The sequence below is a fragment of the Salmo trutta genome, chromosome 12 (genome assembly GCF_901001165.1).
Source record: "Salmo trutta chromosome 12, fSalTru1.1, whole genome shotgun sequence".
Classification (NCBI taxonomy): domain Eukaryota; kingdom Metazoa; phylum Chordata; class Actinopteri; order Salmoniformes; family Salmonidae; genus Salmo; species Salmo trutta.
In genome coordinates, this window is record NC_042968.1 from 55,517,569 (window position 1) to 55,532,180 (window position 14,612).

A 14,612-nucleotide genomic window follows, 5' to 3' on the forward strand; every position below is an offset into this window, starting at 1 on the left:
CTCGAGGTGAGACAGCCAAGATGTAGGAATAATAACCCCTACTCCCAAACTCAAACTCTTCATCAAAATAAATTATGGATGCGATGGAGGTGGTGGCGTGGATTACGTGGGGAGTCAGTGAAGGCCGTCCTTCTGTGCACAGTTTGTGCAACGTCATTTCCTTGAAATGATGTGGAAACAACGTTGATTCAACCAATGTGTGCCCAGTAAGGTGTCTGTGTTCAAAATGGCACCCTATTCCCTAGACCAGGGCCTGTCTGGAGGAACCAGAAACAGAACCAGGCCCCGTGCCAGACTGCCACAACCTTTCATCCTATCATCAAACACTGCATCTCTCTCTCTCTCTTTCTTTCTTTCTCTGTCTCTATCTCTCTCCTCTCTTTCTTTCTCTCTATCTCTCTCCTCTCTTTCTTTCTCTCTCTCACCCTCTCTCTCAATGAGTTGTTGATATAACTGTACATCTTTTCTTCTCTCTCTCTCTCCCTCCCTCTATCTCTATCTCTCTCTCCATGATATCTCTCCATTATGTGAAATCTAGGGAGATTTGTTTTTAGGATTAAAATGTTCTTTAATCAACAGTTTTGGGTTATTATCAATAAAGGCCAACCCTGTGTATAGTGTATCAAGGAGTGTGATTAAGTTTATTAAGCCAGACATCGAATAGAGCTTATAATGTGTTACTCAAACCAGTCTGCCTCTACATAACAAAGCACTCAGACTGAGACCCAATTGGCGCCCTATTCCCTATGTAAGTGCACTACTTCTGACCCAGGCCCAAAGGGAATAGGGTGCCATTTGGGACGCCTGCCCGTGCATCAGATTGCTATATCATATGACGTGGTTAGAAGGGGTTACACCTATCCACGCGTCTGCAATTTAGTTGAACAGGAACTCAAACCATGACTCAGATCACACCAGAGAGGGTCCTGGGAGAAGAAAAGCAACAATATCACAATTCCTTGTTTTTTGTAGTCATTCCATTCTATTCATACTTCTCAAAATAAACACCTTACTCTTCACTGACCCCCCAAAAGGCCAGTGATGGTATCCTGGGTAGCCTCATGGAGACCGACACCATTCATATTTTCATAGTCCATCTGGACCTGTCTCCCAGATCAAAAGTAACGTTATCTCTAGGGTGAAAGGTCTCTTCAGTTGTAGTAGGATTCCTCATTCCTGCTCTCTATACACACAATGAAGAGAGAGAATACAGAGAAAGAGAGCAAGAAAGAGAGTCGGAACGTGAAAGAACAAAGAGCAAAAAAGAACACCAAAAAAAGATGGGTTCCACAAAAGGGAAATGGAAGAATCCATCCCAGAGCCTCAGCCTCCTCTTGTGTAGCTGGGCCCTTGCAGCTCTGGGTACTCTAATTAGACTAGTATTCAGGGGTGGCATTTTTTTCTAAACGTTTTAATGGGGCGGAAAGCGGAGCTCCTTTTAGAGAGAGGGGATAAGGGTAGGGAGTGTTCTATACGCTGAATAGCAGATGGGGGGGATTCTACGCCTCACTGGGAGGTATTCCCTCCCTTTTTACTCCTCTCTTTTCTCTCTTTCTCACTCCCTCTCTCTTTTTCAGCTTTTTATCCTTTCTCTCTTTGCCTCCCCCTTCTCTCCTCTCTTTTCCCGGTGTATTTTAGATTTCGCACACACACACGCACGGAGTCATGTATGCACACACACACACAAACACACACACACGATGCTTTTTCTTCACTCCAACGAAAAAACACAACGCAACAAATCATGTTAAACAGAGTACACATCTCTACATGTTTCTCTAATTAGACTCATTATAACAGGAAGTGTGGTGCACTGAGAAGAGACAACATACTTTCAGATGATGTTCCATTCCAATCAACACCGAGCAACAACTTATTTTGATTATTTTTTTTGCCTTACTCAGGGAGGTTTGGATTCTGATTGTTGGAGTGACTCTAGATGATGGTTTTGAATTTGAGTTTTAGTTTTAGTGTAATAATAATAATCTTTGGACACCTGTATGAATGTGACAGAAGTGAACGTCTGTGAAAAACATGTGTTTTATAGTTCAATATTTGTGGAGGAATGTTTCTTGACTGCTGCAGTAGGGACTGATGAGGTTTTATGCTTTTTAGTATTAGGGAGAGAGAGTTAGAAACCATGGAAATTAGAAGTATGGAAAGTAATAGAAACCATTGATTCAAACCATGTACATAAAATATGATTTTTTTCCCCCGGCTCAAGTGTCAGACCAACCAAGAACTTTCTCTTAAAAGCTATAATTCACAAATGATTGATTAACTCTATGAGGAGGGTGGATGGAAGGAGAAAGGCTTACACACTGACTTCAAATGTTCATTTTTCCTGTTGTTTATTTGGTAGAGATTTACATTTATTAATCTACGTAAAGCATACATAACACACCCGTGAGCACTAAATATAAATGATGTAATAGTTATACACTGCAGAACACCACTAAAAGTTTACAACGTATTTTACAATGCATCTAATAGTCAGATGGAACTGTGGGTGGAAAATACACTTTGACGTCACGCCTATTTATTGTTTAGGAATCTGTTATGAATTCTTCATAGATTATGGATGTAGTTACTGTAGTATCAGTGTACATTATAGCAAATGTGGTTGTGAAAATGACATTCAAGGTTTGTGTCTCAATAAAGTAAGTTACCTTACAAGTCAAGAATTTGAAACGACGCATATAATTTAAAATACAAACTTTTCAAACAGGTTTAAACTATATTGTCTATCCATACACACAAGGATGAATTTGGAAATATAATTCTAAACGTTAAACTGAAATATCATGAGCACTTGCATTGACAATAAAAAACCATAACATTGCTTTTATCCAGTATAGTGCTATATTATCATACAATGTTGGAGTCAAAGTTATTGAGACAGTGTTATCTTTGTGGTTTAAGTGATGGTAGTGGAGGTGCAAAGATGAGGCCAGAGTCTGAGACACCAGGAGACTAAGGATCTGAGGGTGAGCCCCTAGGCCCCAAATGTTCCATACACAGTGGATTCGGAAAGTATTCAGACCCCTTCACTTTTCACACATTTTGTTACGTTACAGCCTTATTCTAAAATTGATTAAATTGTTGTTGTTTTTCTCATCAATCTACACACAATACCCCCCAAAACAGGTTAGAAGGAAATATCACATTTACATAAATACTCAGACCCTTTAGCCAGTACTTGGTTGAAGCCCCTTTGGCAGCGATTACAGCCTCAAGTCATGCCTCACCTGTATTTGGGGAGTTTCTCCCATTCTTCTCTGCAGTTCATCTCATGCTCTGTTAGGTTGGATGGGGAGCGTCGCTGCACAGCTATTCTCAGGACTCTCCAGGGATGTTCGATCAGGTTCAAGTCCGAGCTCTGGCTGGGCCACTCAAGGACATTCAGAGACTTGTCCCGAAGCCACTCCTGCGTTGTCTTGGCTGTGTGAAGCTTCACCCCAGTCTGAGGTCCTGAGCGTTCTGGAGCAGATTTTCATCAAGGATCTCTGTACTTTGCTCCGTTCATCTTTCCCTCGATCCTGACTAGTCTCCCAGTCCCTGCCGCTGAAAGACATCCCCCGAGCATGATTCTGCCACCACCATGCTTCACCGTAGGGATGGTATTGGCCAGGTGATGAGTGGTGCCTGGTTTCCTCCAAATGTGACGCTTGGCATTCAGGCCAAATGTTGGTTTCATCAGACAAGAGAATCTTGTTTCTCATGGTCTGAGAGTCCTTTACGTGCCTTTTGGCAAGTTCCAAGAGGGCTGTCATGTGCCTTTTACTGAGGAGTGGTTTCCGTCAGGATACTATACCATAAAGGCCTGATTGGTGGAGTGCTGCAGAGATGGCTGTCCTTTTGGAAGGTGCTCCCATCTCCAAAGAGGAATTCTGGAGATCTGTCAGAGTGATCATCGGGTTCTTGGTCAACTCCATGACCAAGGCCCTTCTCCCCCGATAGCTCAGTTTGGCATGGCGGCCAGCTCTAGGAAGAGTCTTGTTGGTTCCAAACTTCTTCCATTTAAGAATGATGGAGGCCACTCTGTTCTTGGGGACCTTCAATGCTGCAGAAATGTTTTGGTACCCTTCCCCTGATCTGTGCCTCGACACAATCCTGTCTCGGAGCTCTACAAACAAGTTTTCGACCTAATGACTCGGTTTTTGATCTGACATGCACTGTCAAATGTGGGACCTTATATAGACAGGTGTGTGCCTTTCCAAATCATGTCCAATCAATTGAATTTACCACAGGTGGACTCCAATCAAGTTGTAGAAACATCTCAAGGATGATCAATGGAAACAGGATGCACCTGAGCTCAATTTCGAGTTTCATAGCAAAGGGTCTGAATACTTATGTAAATAAGGTTTTTCTGTTTTTTATTTTTAATACATTTGCAAAAATGTCTAAAAACCTGTTTTCACTTTGTCATTATGTGTAGATTGATGAAAAAATATGTAATACATTTTGGAGTAAGTCTGTAATGTAACCAAACGTGCAAAAAGTGAAGGTGTCTAAATACTTTCCAAATGTACTGTACCTCAATCCCCCATTCTGGAATGTGTAGGCTACCACTCTTTGAATTGGAAATATATAGCTTGATATCTCATGCAGTAGTAAAATACTCTGTGAATGCGTGTACCCCACTGAGCCCATGCAGCACACAACTTGTACACACACTGAGTCAGTAAGGTGGATTTTATATGAGATAGTTTGACTTTTGTCTAACGGTTGTTCATCAATCATTTGTCTTTGTAAACCTCTTTGGTGTATTTTCATCTGCACAGCATTAGTCCATAATGCAGAACTTTTGTTTTCAATGGACTGGCTAAATGTGAGGTTTAGGCTATGCCTACATGTTTCACAGCAACATTTATTTTAAATGATGTATGACTAAAATAACCACTTTGAATAAATGCCTTTGTTCCTGAATTTCGTTTAGGGTTAACGAAAACTAACTTTTGTCATTCTCTAGTCTAGTGTTTGTGATAATACACGTTGCACTATCAGCGACTTCGGGTTGCTTTGTGAGCTATGAGTGTTTTGGTTGTAGCCCCGTTCCTTGTGACCCGTGTGACCCGCCAACGATAAACTGTTAACTGCAGAGCTTCAAGTCACGCTCAAGGAGGCTGATGCCCACATGATCCGTGACGTTTTAGGAAAAACGCTTGTTTACCGCTGTCACCTAACTAGGCCTATAACTATAAACGTTCCTTCTTATTTTCTGTCTGACTTCAACTTATTTTATTGTAGCCTATAGGTTCATTTTCTGACATCTATCATCAAACACACTCTCACATATTTTGTTAAATATAAATTGTAGGCTAATTATTCAATAGCCTTTCGGTTAATGGACAGAAAGCCTACTCGACATTTTACCATCTTTTGAGATTTCTACTCAATCACTGCTGTAGCTTACTATTTTATACTATTTTATTTATTTATTTTATTTGAAAATTAGAAAATTAAACTGGACAGATTAATAAAATGTAAAAAATCAGTTTAGGCCTAGTGATCAGTTATCAAGTTAGCCTACTTTTACTTTGGTCAACATTTTTCCAATAGACTATAGCCTACTCAATCGACGTTCATATAAATTGGGGTGAGAATATAATGATTCTAACGTCAAACATTTTCAAAGTGAATAGGCCTATGGCTGGTTACAGGCTAAACTTTGAAGAAAGGGTAAATCACCTAAGAAAGCCAACAAGGGTTTATATCGAAGCGTGGCAATAAATAAATAAATACTGATCAGTTATGCCGTGCAGGTGTAATAACAACACAGAACAACCAGGCTATAGACATAGAAGTCCTACCTAACCAAGCACCACGGCCATATCATCAGTAGAAAGCAAGTAATTAAGATCACGCAGATGGCGGTAACTCTTGTGATCACTTACCCAAGGTATTAACATCAATTTAGCATCATTTATACATTTTAGGCTGGGTGTCTTTAAAAGCCAATCCGCAGTTGAAGCAATAACAAAGCGGATACCCTCCTCTGTTTCGAAAAACAAACGGAGGGAGTGCCTGAAGAAATGCAACCACTCTCAAATTCATAGACAGAGCTATACAGTGTTTGCTTACATTTACAATGTTTAGAAACATTCGAGTAAAACAAGATTATTTGTGATGTTCTGATGGGGTGTGACAATTACAACTAGGCTCATGAGGAATTTATAAGGTATATTCTTTAACAATCAATGGATATATCATTAATTTAAAAGTTTAAAAAAAATGGAGGTAGCAACTGTAGATTGCCCCTCTAAAGCACTTTATGAAAACTGTAAAAGGGATTTAGCCTATAAAATGAAGTTGATTTATTGATTGAGTTTTAAGCATTTTCGGTTGTGACGTGTTTTATAAAGGTCAAAGGGAGTTAGTTCAGCGTGAATCCTATTATTTCGTAGTTGTATTTTATTAGGATCCCCATTAGCTGTTGCTCAAGCAGCAGGTACACTTCGTGGGGTCCACAAAAAAAAAAACATAAAATATGACATAAATGGATCAAGTACTCAATCCACTTGCAGGTGTATTTATTCACATCATACTTTTATGGATGAAAGAAAATGAAAAACTAGTCTAGTGGGGTTTCATGCACATGCATACAGACAGATCAACAAATTATTCATGAGATCGCGGGGCGTATAAGGCACTCAAGAAAATAACTCGTGTTCGTTATAGACTTGAATTTGATCTAATTTTCTATTTCTGGGTAGTCTGTAGGCTGTACTTCACTCTACTTTTGGGGACAGAGTGACTGATGGTCTATATTAGGTTTGGTGGAAAGGGGAAGTCCTATTGCATGACACACACCTTGGTAAAATAGATTGACATCCGAACACAGCTAGGCCTAATAAAGACCAATAGAATGGCAATTGCAAAACACAATTTGGAGGAAATAATGTAACATATTCCAAAGGATTCAGCAAAAAAATATATGTATCCATTCCATTCATGTAGGCCTATTTATTTTTAGCATTTTTTATGGCTTGTGTCCTATGTGGCTTTTTGAACGTAGTAGCCTACTTTTTACACTGGTGACTTGATTTGCTGTACGTTTGTTCATGTGTAACTCTGTGTAGTTGTTTTTGTCCCACTGATTTGCTTTATCTTGGCCAGGTCGCAGTTGTAAATGAGAACTTGTTCTCAACTGGCCTACCAGGTTAAATAAAGGTAAAGTAAAATATTAAAATAAAAAATATGTCTAATATCTGCAGTGTCATTGCGTGAAGACTTTTCTCCAGACGTTTCGTGTGTTTCAGGTATTTGTAATCAATTCTATTCTTGAACTAATTTTCGTTCATCATTTTAGTCTCACTTCATTACAATCCAACGATGTTCAACGGTAGGCTATGCTATAGGCCTGGTTAGGCCGCACAGGCTCTCTCTAATTTTCAGAACCTGTAGGTCTACCAACCAAATGTTTTCAGTCATACAAAGACAAACAAAAAGCGAGATATTTCCTGAAATCCAATAAAACTGGAATATATATTTGTGTATTTAAGTCGCCCATATTTATAAAAGAAAACATAAACTACATTGCTAAAGGTATCCTAAAACTCATATTATGGGGAAAGTTCATGGTAACAATCGGCCTTATTTGATTGTGTGTGTGTGTGTGTGTGTGTGTGTGTGTGTGTGTGTGTGTGATGAAAACACTCAACATTTACAAGATAATATGGCTATTTCAAACAAGATCATTATTACGCACGTGGCCCGTAGGGCGAAAAGATTTACATTGCAAAGTAATAAAATCATAGTTGTGGCACATATTAACACACCTGTATACATGTACTATATTAACAATTTCAGGGCTATTTGGGCAATTTCTTTAATTTTCCCACTCTGAGTATGTATGGCATTGCATAGCCATATTTGCCTGTAATAAAAAGTAAATTGACTCATTTCACAGCCAATGAAAAGCATATATTTCAGTCTGTCGGGCGGCTCCACTTGCATATATGTATCGCCTGTGAAATGGCAGTCGTAAGAATTAGTTATGATCCCGGCCCTGCTTGACCCTTTTTTTAACGAATTATTTGTATAATTTAGCACAATAAAATATGTGACCTCAGCCTCCAATAAGCAGGTCGCGACCCGGGGTTGTGTGAGTGTCGTGCCATGGCACAGTCAGGGACGCTCTCTCGCGCTCTGCATTGGCTGTCTGGCTTGCGTGTTACATCATCACGCATGCTGCTGTCCTCCGGTGGCCTAGTGAACTGTCTCTGAGCAGTGCCCTGCGCGGAGTGGATCTAGCTCTACTACACGTATTTCCTCTGCGTCAGGGGAAGCAAGTCGTGGCGCCTTAACACGCGGCCGGGCAACGGGGATGCGCATTTGTAGTCACGGATGGATCACACTCTCCAAACAGTGGTCCTTCCATCAGAGGTCACGCCACACAATTGATGTTGTGAGGATATCGGCCTAAAAAATAGCTTCCCAGCCTTCCCTCACAAACACCTGCTTTTAATATTGACTGGCATATTTAGTAAGGAGATGCTGGTCTTTTGTTTTAGCATCATCCCATTTAAGATCATGTAGCCAAAACCTAAAAATCATGATCCTATTATTATCCATAGGCTCATAATTGTGAACAGTGGCTCATGGATCTTCTTCTACTATGACATAAGGGTTAGGCCTAATATTTAATGATGCATAATTGCATGATAAATACGTTGTGCTCATGTCTCCTAATTATCATTTAATGAACTTAGTCGCTTTTTTATAAAAAGCCTCGCCATGGCGCATGTCTGTATACTAAAGCTGTGGGCTATGGATGTGAAGGAGTAGGCTATAGCCTCTCTGGCCAATACATCTCGCTCTCTCATGGCAACTGTGACAAGTAGGTCTATGAGGAGATAATGAACCGGTCGAGGAGGAGTGTTTACTCAAGAGTCCGAGCCAGCTGCCTCTGATCACCCGTGATAATCATCGTCCTGCAAAATACAGTCTTTGTCACCCCAGTGACACCGCTCTGTCCACCACGAGTAATTATGAGGATAAATGTATGAGAGGTTAAATGGACTCGTAGGACAAAGGTTTATCATCTAGCCCCTGCATGGAGCATGGAATTACATTCACACACATAGGCCGCTCAGAAGAGGCTTACACTTTGGCTGCTTTTGTGCATAAAGATAAATGTTGAAAAACTTGAACAAATATTGATTCAGAATGTTAATCTTAGAATTGTACATGTTCTAAAAGTCACACACACACGCACACACACAGTATAGAACATAGAAGTTTCTTATTTAGGCCTATAGGTGTGAAGTTGGTCCTGCACCCCAGGGCCTGTTGAAAGTAATGGTTCTAGTTTGGGCAATGTTACACTGAAAGTGAATTATTATTTAATGTAATTCGCACTCCTCTCAGTATTTGTGCTGAACCACTAGTAAAAGTTGGAAAAGAAGTAACGGAGGAATACACTCTGTTGTTGCTTTGTATATGGGAACCAAATAACAATGTCCATGGGTAATTGTTACAGCTATTCCTACATGTATTTATATTATTAGTAGTAGTATTATAAATGGCAGCAGTCGAGTAGTTGTAGTAGGCCTATTCATTTATTATTCTAAAGGTAGTAGCCTAGTAGTATTGATATTTATATTATGTGTACTGTTGTTCAGCCCTTTTTTTTTACATGTTCCACTCAATAAGTAATAGCCTACATTGTCTTTTACTTTTTGGGAATATGATTCTTAACAAAAATGAAAATGATAGGTATTTTTAAAACAGCAACACTTCATGCACGTGATCTACTGTGGGACTTCATTTGGCTAATTTCAAGACTGAGATTATTACTTACTCAAAAAATTACTTTCCAGGCAAATGTCTTTTTTTGTAAAACAATATTTATTCTCATTGAAAAACAAACCGTGTAAAAAAATCACACTCCGATTATACAATACTTGCCAAAGAATGTACAATGTTTTATTACTGAAATAAGCACACACTGCATATAAATGAATGACCTTCATCTTTGTGTCTTTTAAATACAAAGCACAAATCAAAACAGTAAAAAAAATGTTTTTTGCCAAACTAAAAAAACATGTGTGTGTTTGACACAATATACATTGTTTCAGACGTGATCATGTATGACCTTTCATTAAGTCGATATCCTGAGACGCCCTAGACTTAAATGAATCACTTTATAAACAATGAAAGTTCGTGGAGAGAAAATTAGATTGACACTAAAATCGTATTAACATAAATATAGCCTAATATCTTTTTACAGAATGAATTGGCACGAATAGTGTTAATGTCCATCATTCAGCTGCGTGTTACCAAAAAACATACAAAAATAATCCTACCTTCAAAGAGGGGGCGTTTTTGTTTGTGTTTCTTGAAAACTTGGAAGTTAGTTTATAGAAATTAACAGCCACTAGTACCGTTCAGAATTCTGTTGGGAAAGTTCTCGACCATGTGTAAAACAGTTCCTGGGTGCATACTCAGCGGCTGGTTGGGCGACTGTGGCGCGAGGGAAGACGATAACATTGGAACAACAGTAGAAGTCCGCGAAGCACAGTGAGAGTGCGCAGGGCTCAGCGAACTCCCAATGATACTCTCTATGGAGAAGGTAGAGCGCTGGACAGGCGAGCTGGACTTGGCTGCAGTGTGCATGGGTGAAACCAGGCTGGGACTGAGCTGGGGTAAGAACCTGCTCCTCGCTAAGTCACTGGAGGTGGGCAAGGACGGTGCCGAGATAATGGTCCCAGTGTGTGAATGCCTGGACTGTTGCTGCTGCTGAAACGCGAAAAGCGCAGAGTGTGTGTGGTAGGACTGCAGCTGGATACCGTAGCCGCAGCCGTAAGGTCCATAGCCGTACGCAGCAGCGGGGATAAAACTGTTATGCTCCCGCAGCAAGTCCTGCTGCTGCTGTCGTTTGAAGCGTTTCCGTCGTCTCAGAAAGCTACCGTTGTCGAACATATCGGCGGACTCCGGATCTAGGGTCCAGTAGTTCCCCTTCCCGGGGTTTCCGGGTTCCCTCGGTATCTTGACGAAACAGTCGTTTAGGGACAAGTTGTGTCGGATCGAGTTCTGCCACGCAGGGAACTTTTCCCGGTAGTACGGGAAACGGTTGCTGATGAAATCACAGATCTCGCTGAGGGTGAGCCGCTTCTTGGGGCTCTGGAGAATGGACATGGTGATTAAGGCGATGTAGGAGTATGGGGGCTTCACCAGGATGTTCTTACTGGCTGGTTTGTACGGATCCCGGGACGAGGAGATGTCTAGGCATGGCGGGGAGCCAGCCAGGAGATCATCGTGCATCTGCGCCACCTCGTCTACGTAGGAGCGCGTCTGGCTGTCCCCATCCTCCCCCTCGCCGACAACGTCGATGTCGGTCTCTTCCGAAAGGATGGAGGCATCCGACATCTCGGAGCTCAGAGTCATGGCTCACCGCTGGTTATGCAGAGCGCTGCACTGTGCTGTGCGCTCCCAGAAGCTACGGCGGATAGGAAGAGGAGATGCTGCCCGTGCTACTCTGCCCTCTTTCAAGACAACTCATATGAGGGGATGAGAGGAGCACGCCGGCGGTAAGAGATGTCCCTTTTTCCAAGCACTTTCATATGTTTTAGGGATTTTTTTCGTTGTTCAGTAGCGCACCATTCGGATGGTAGTTTGATGTGTGTTTAAAGACCTGAAAAAGGCCGAACCTGAATCCTAAAGAGGGCGGATCTTCCATCGCGCTTTATACCAGTGCTCTGATCACATGGCGAAGGAACGTCACCAAGGCAAATGAATAGAGGAAAAAAAGGAAAAAAATTGTATTTGAAAAAGAACGGTGGACGATTTAAAAAGTTTGATTCTCTTTTGGTGGTCATCTTGGTATAGGCTACACATATGGTTAATCTAAAGCTTTCATTTCAGCTTTCATTTAAAAGCCAATGCAGGACTATCTCTTTTAGATAATCATTTATTGTGATAAAAAGGTCTAACAGGATAGTGGAATTTTATGCTTGAAAGAAGTAGGCCTATGTATAAAGTTATGGCATTTTAGAAATTCCGTTTCATCATCAAAAAGTAATGGTTGAGATTAATTAATGATTTATAGCCTACATCAAACTAAATGATCTGCGTTTTTAGAATAAATTATTACAGACGGAATTTCATGTCCCACTCTCCACGCATCGTAGTTTGCGTGATCCGGTAGTTATCTAGATTATCCGCGAGCCATTTGTAATGGAAAAGAGTCAGCTGTTAACTTGCATCAGTCACGGGTCACTCAGAGCATGCGAGCAGCTCGAAAAAATAAGGGCCTCTATCTCCCATGCACAGACTTTTATAGCACTGAAGGAAGATGTTCAAGATAATATAGAAAGAAAATCGAATAAATCTGTTTTGATGAGTTGATATCATTTTTTGATGAGATCCTGATGTTTACGCATGGTACAAAATCCTTTATTTGGGTTATCTCGATCATGTTCTCTGCTGTAATATATTGTAATTGCCTGCATGGAGCAGTGTGAAACTTTCTTGGGTGTTACGGCTCCAGCAAAAGAGTGTGTAGAGCATATCTCTAAAAGCGTTACATTCTGAATGTAGGCTACACGTGCGTAATTGCTTTATGCACAGCGCCAGCTAATACATTTTGAAACTACACCAACATAGGCCTATCTGATGCTTTTTGATGAATTCATTTGAAATATATAGGCCTAGAGAATATATCATTTATAATTATATTGTAAAACGGGACTTTTCACTAGAAGTATAGGCACGAGAATTAGGATCTAAGTTATGATTTCTAAAAACGTTCCTGCTCACCAATCCATTTTAAATGATAGGCTATGGTTACATGTTTCATTCTAAATAACCCCCTTTAACAACCCGGAGAGAGTTACGTTCATGAAGTTGGGCGACTGTGAAGAATCCCCATTTTTAGTTGAGTGAACTTGGTTCATCTTTTTTTTGGGGGGGGGTGAATTTACAAAAATGTGACAATAACAATCTAAACTGGGACTCACTTTGTTATGGCACTAGGCTAGCCTAAGTCATGCATGTATTGCACCCACAACTAGACAAATGTAAGACATATCTCTTGACACAGGTGAAAGACGATCATATGTAATATATCACGCCAATATGGGGTGCATGAAAATAAATCAGTAAATAAAACGTATAAAATACGTTTTCAAAGCGCTGAAAACCTACTCAAAGTCATTATCTGTTGATAAAGAGCTGCATTTTTGCAACAATAAAGTACAAGTAAAAGTGCATTTCAATGCAAATAGGAAATGAATTAATGTTGTTATCATAATGTCCCTTTCTATGTCCCCCACTAAGTTATGTTGGTAAATTCAGAAACAACTATAGCCTACCAAAGCACTACAACAACAATAGAGCCTGTAGGCCAATAACACCCAGATGATAAATAATGGGTTTAGGTTCTCTTTATGTCAGTAAGAAAATATCTGGTGCTTTTTTGATGACCATATAAAGCTACCCCATGGCTGATTCAGAGTTGTATGACGACTTATGTTTATTTTACTCTGGCCTATCAACTGCAGCGTTTCTGCTGGACTAGCACCATCTAGCGGATACAAAGTCCACACTCCTTCAACAGACGACTACTTTGACAACTTCACCTTTCAAAAGATGTGACATTGACAACACTTTTATTTTCCCTTTCGTTATTTTCTATGACATTTGCACAATATTTATATTCCACTAACAGTTTATGATTTACATGCAAGCCTTTGCATTCTCACAAATTAACCAGTTGTTGGCTGACAATTGGCTCAGCCCTAAACCTCGCCAAAAGGCCACAGAACTCTCTCGAATACACATCTCTCTCAGACTGGTATTAACACCATTTTGATGACTATCGAAATAATGGCTTTTCGATTTAACTCTTCAAAATTAACACAGCAGTGATATAAAATAGTGTTTTAGTCATGCATACAAACATTTTTGAATTCTTTGAAAATCACTAGTATTTATTTATTAGTTTGTTTGTGCTAAATATCAAATGTATACCCTAATAGCCATTGGCCTAAGAGGGATATTGTGCTGTCTTTATAGGACAATAGATAAGATTGACCACAATTAGGCATACTTATTGCCACATGCACTACATTATATGGACACAATGCAGTTTTAGGTTGTAAAATAGCAAGGTAAGCCTAAGTGGATTGAATATTTAATGTTTTATTCCTGTAAAAAAAATATTAGGCTCATAAAGAATCTCAGTTGATGCTGACCGTTTCTGGCAACTGAATTGTCACCATATGGAAACGAAGCCTTGTTGAAAAGAGTTAAAATAATTATAAATACTTTCGTTATAGTCCTATTCCTTTTTCAAATGCCTATTTTAGACTTGCAATAACCTAGTCTTGGAGAAGGCTACGGATGGACTTATAAATGATAAATTATCAGTCACTTTGAGACAAAATAAATCGAATAACGATTCAATCAAATAAATTCGATTGACTGGGTCTCTGGTAAGTGACACTTACAAATTAATAGGTGAAAGTTGATAAAAACGGTAATAATTTATTTTAATGAATCATTTTAATCTGCACTGAAACTCTCTGAAGATGTTTGAAATATGTTTTGCCCTATACGTTTACGGACGGATGTCACGATTGTCACGATTGACATTACTTGGTCTATAT

The 14,612-nt window shown here is 39.9% G+C and overlaps 1 protein-coding gene across 1 annotated transcript; it reads right to left on the minus strand.

Annotated features, from left to right (window-relative positions):
- Nucleotides 1-9,831: 9,831 nt before the first annotated feature.
- LOC115203819 (forkhead box protein D1-like) lies at nt 9,832-11,735 on the minus strand. The gene has a single exon (XM_029768848.1). The coding sequence runs from the start codon at nt 11,389-11,391 to the stop codon at nt 10,372-10,374; it is 1,020 nt and encodes a 339-aa protein (XP_029624708.1). The 5' UTR covers nt 11,392-11,735; the 3' UTR covers nt 9,832-10,371.
- Nucleotides 11,736-14,612: the final 2,877 nt, after the last annotated feature.

What these genes read in the sequence shown, in the direction of transcription:
- LOC115203819 (XM_029768848.1), bottom strand. Translation starts at nt 11,391, where the DNA reads ATGACTCTGAGCTCCGAGATGTCGGATGCCTCCATCCTTTCGGAAGAG.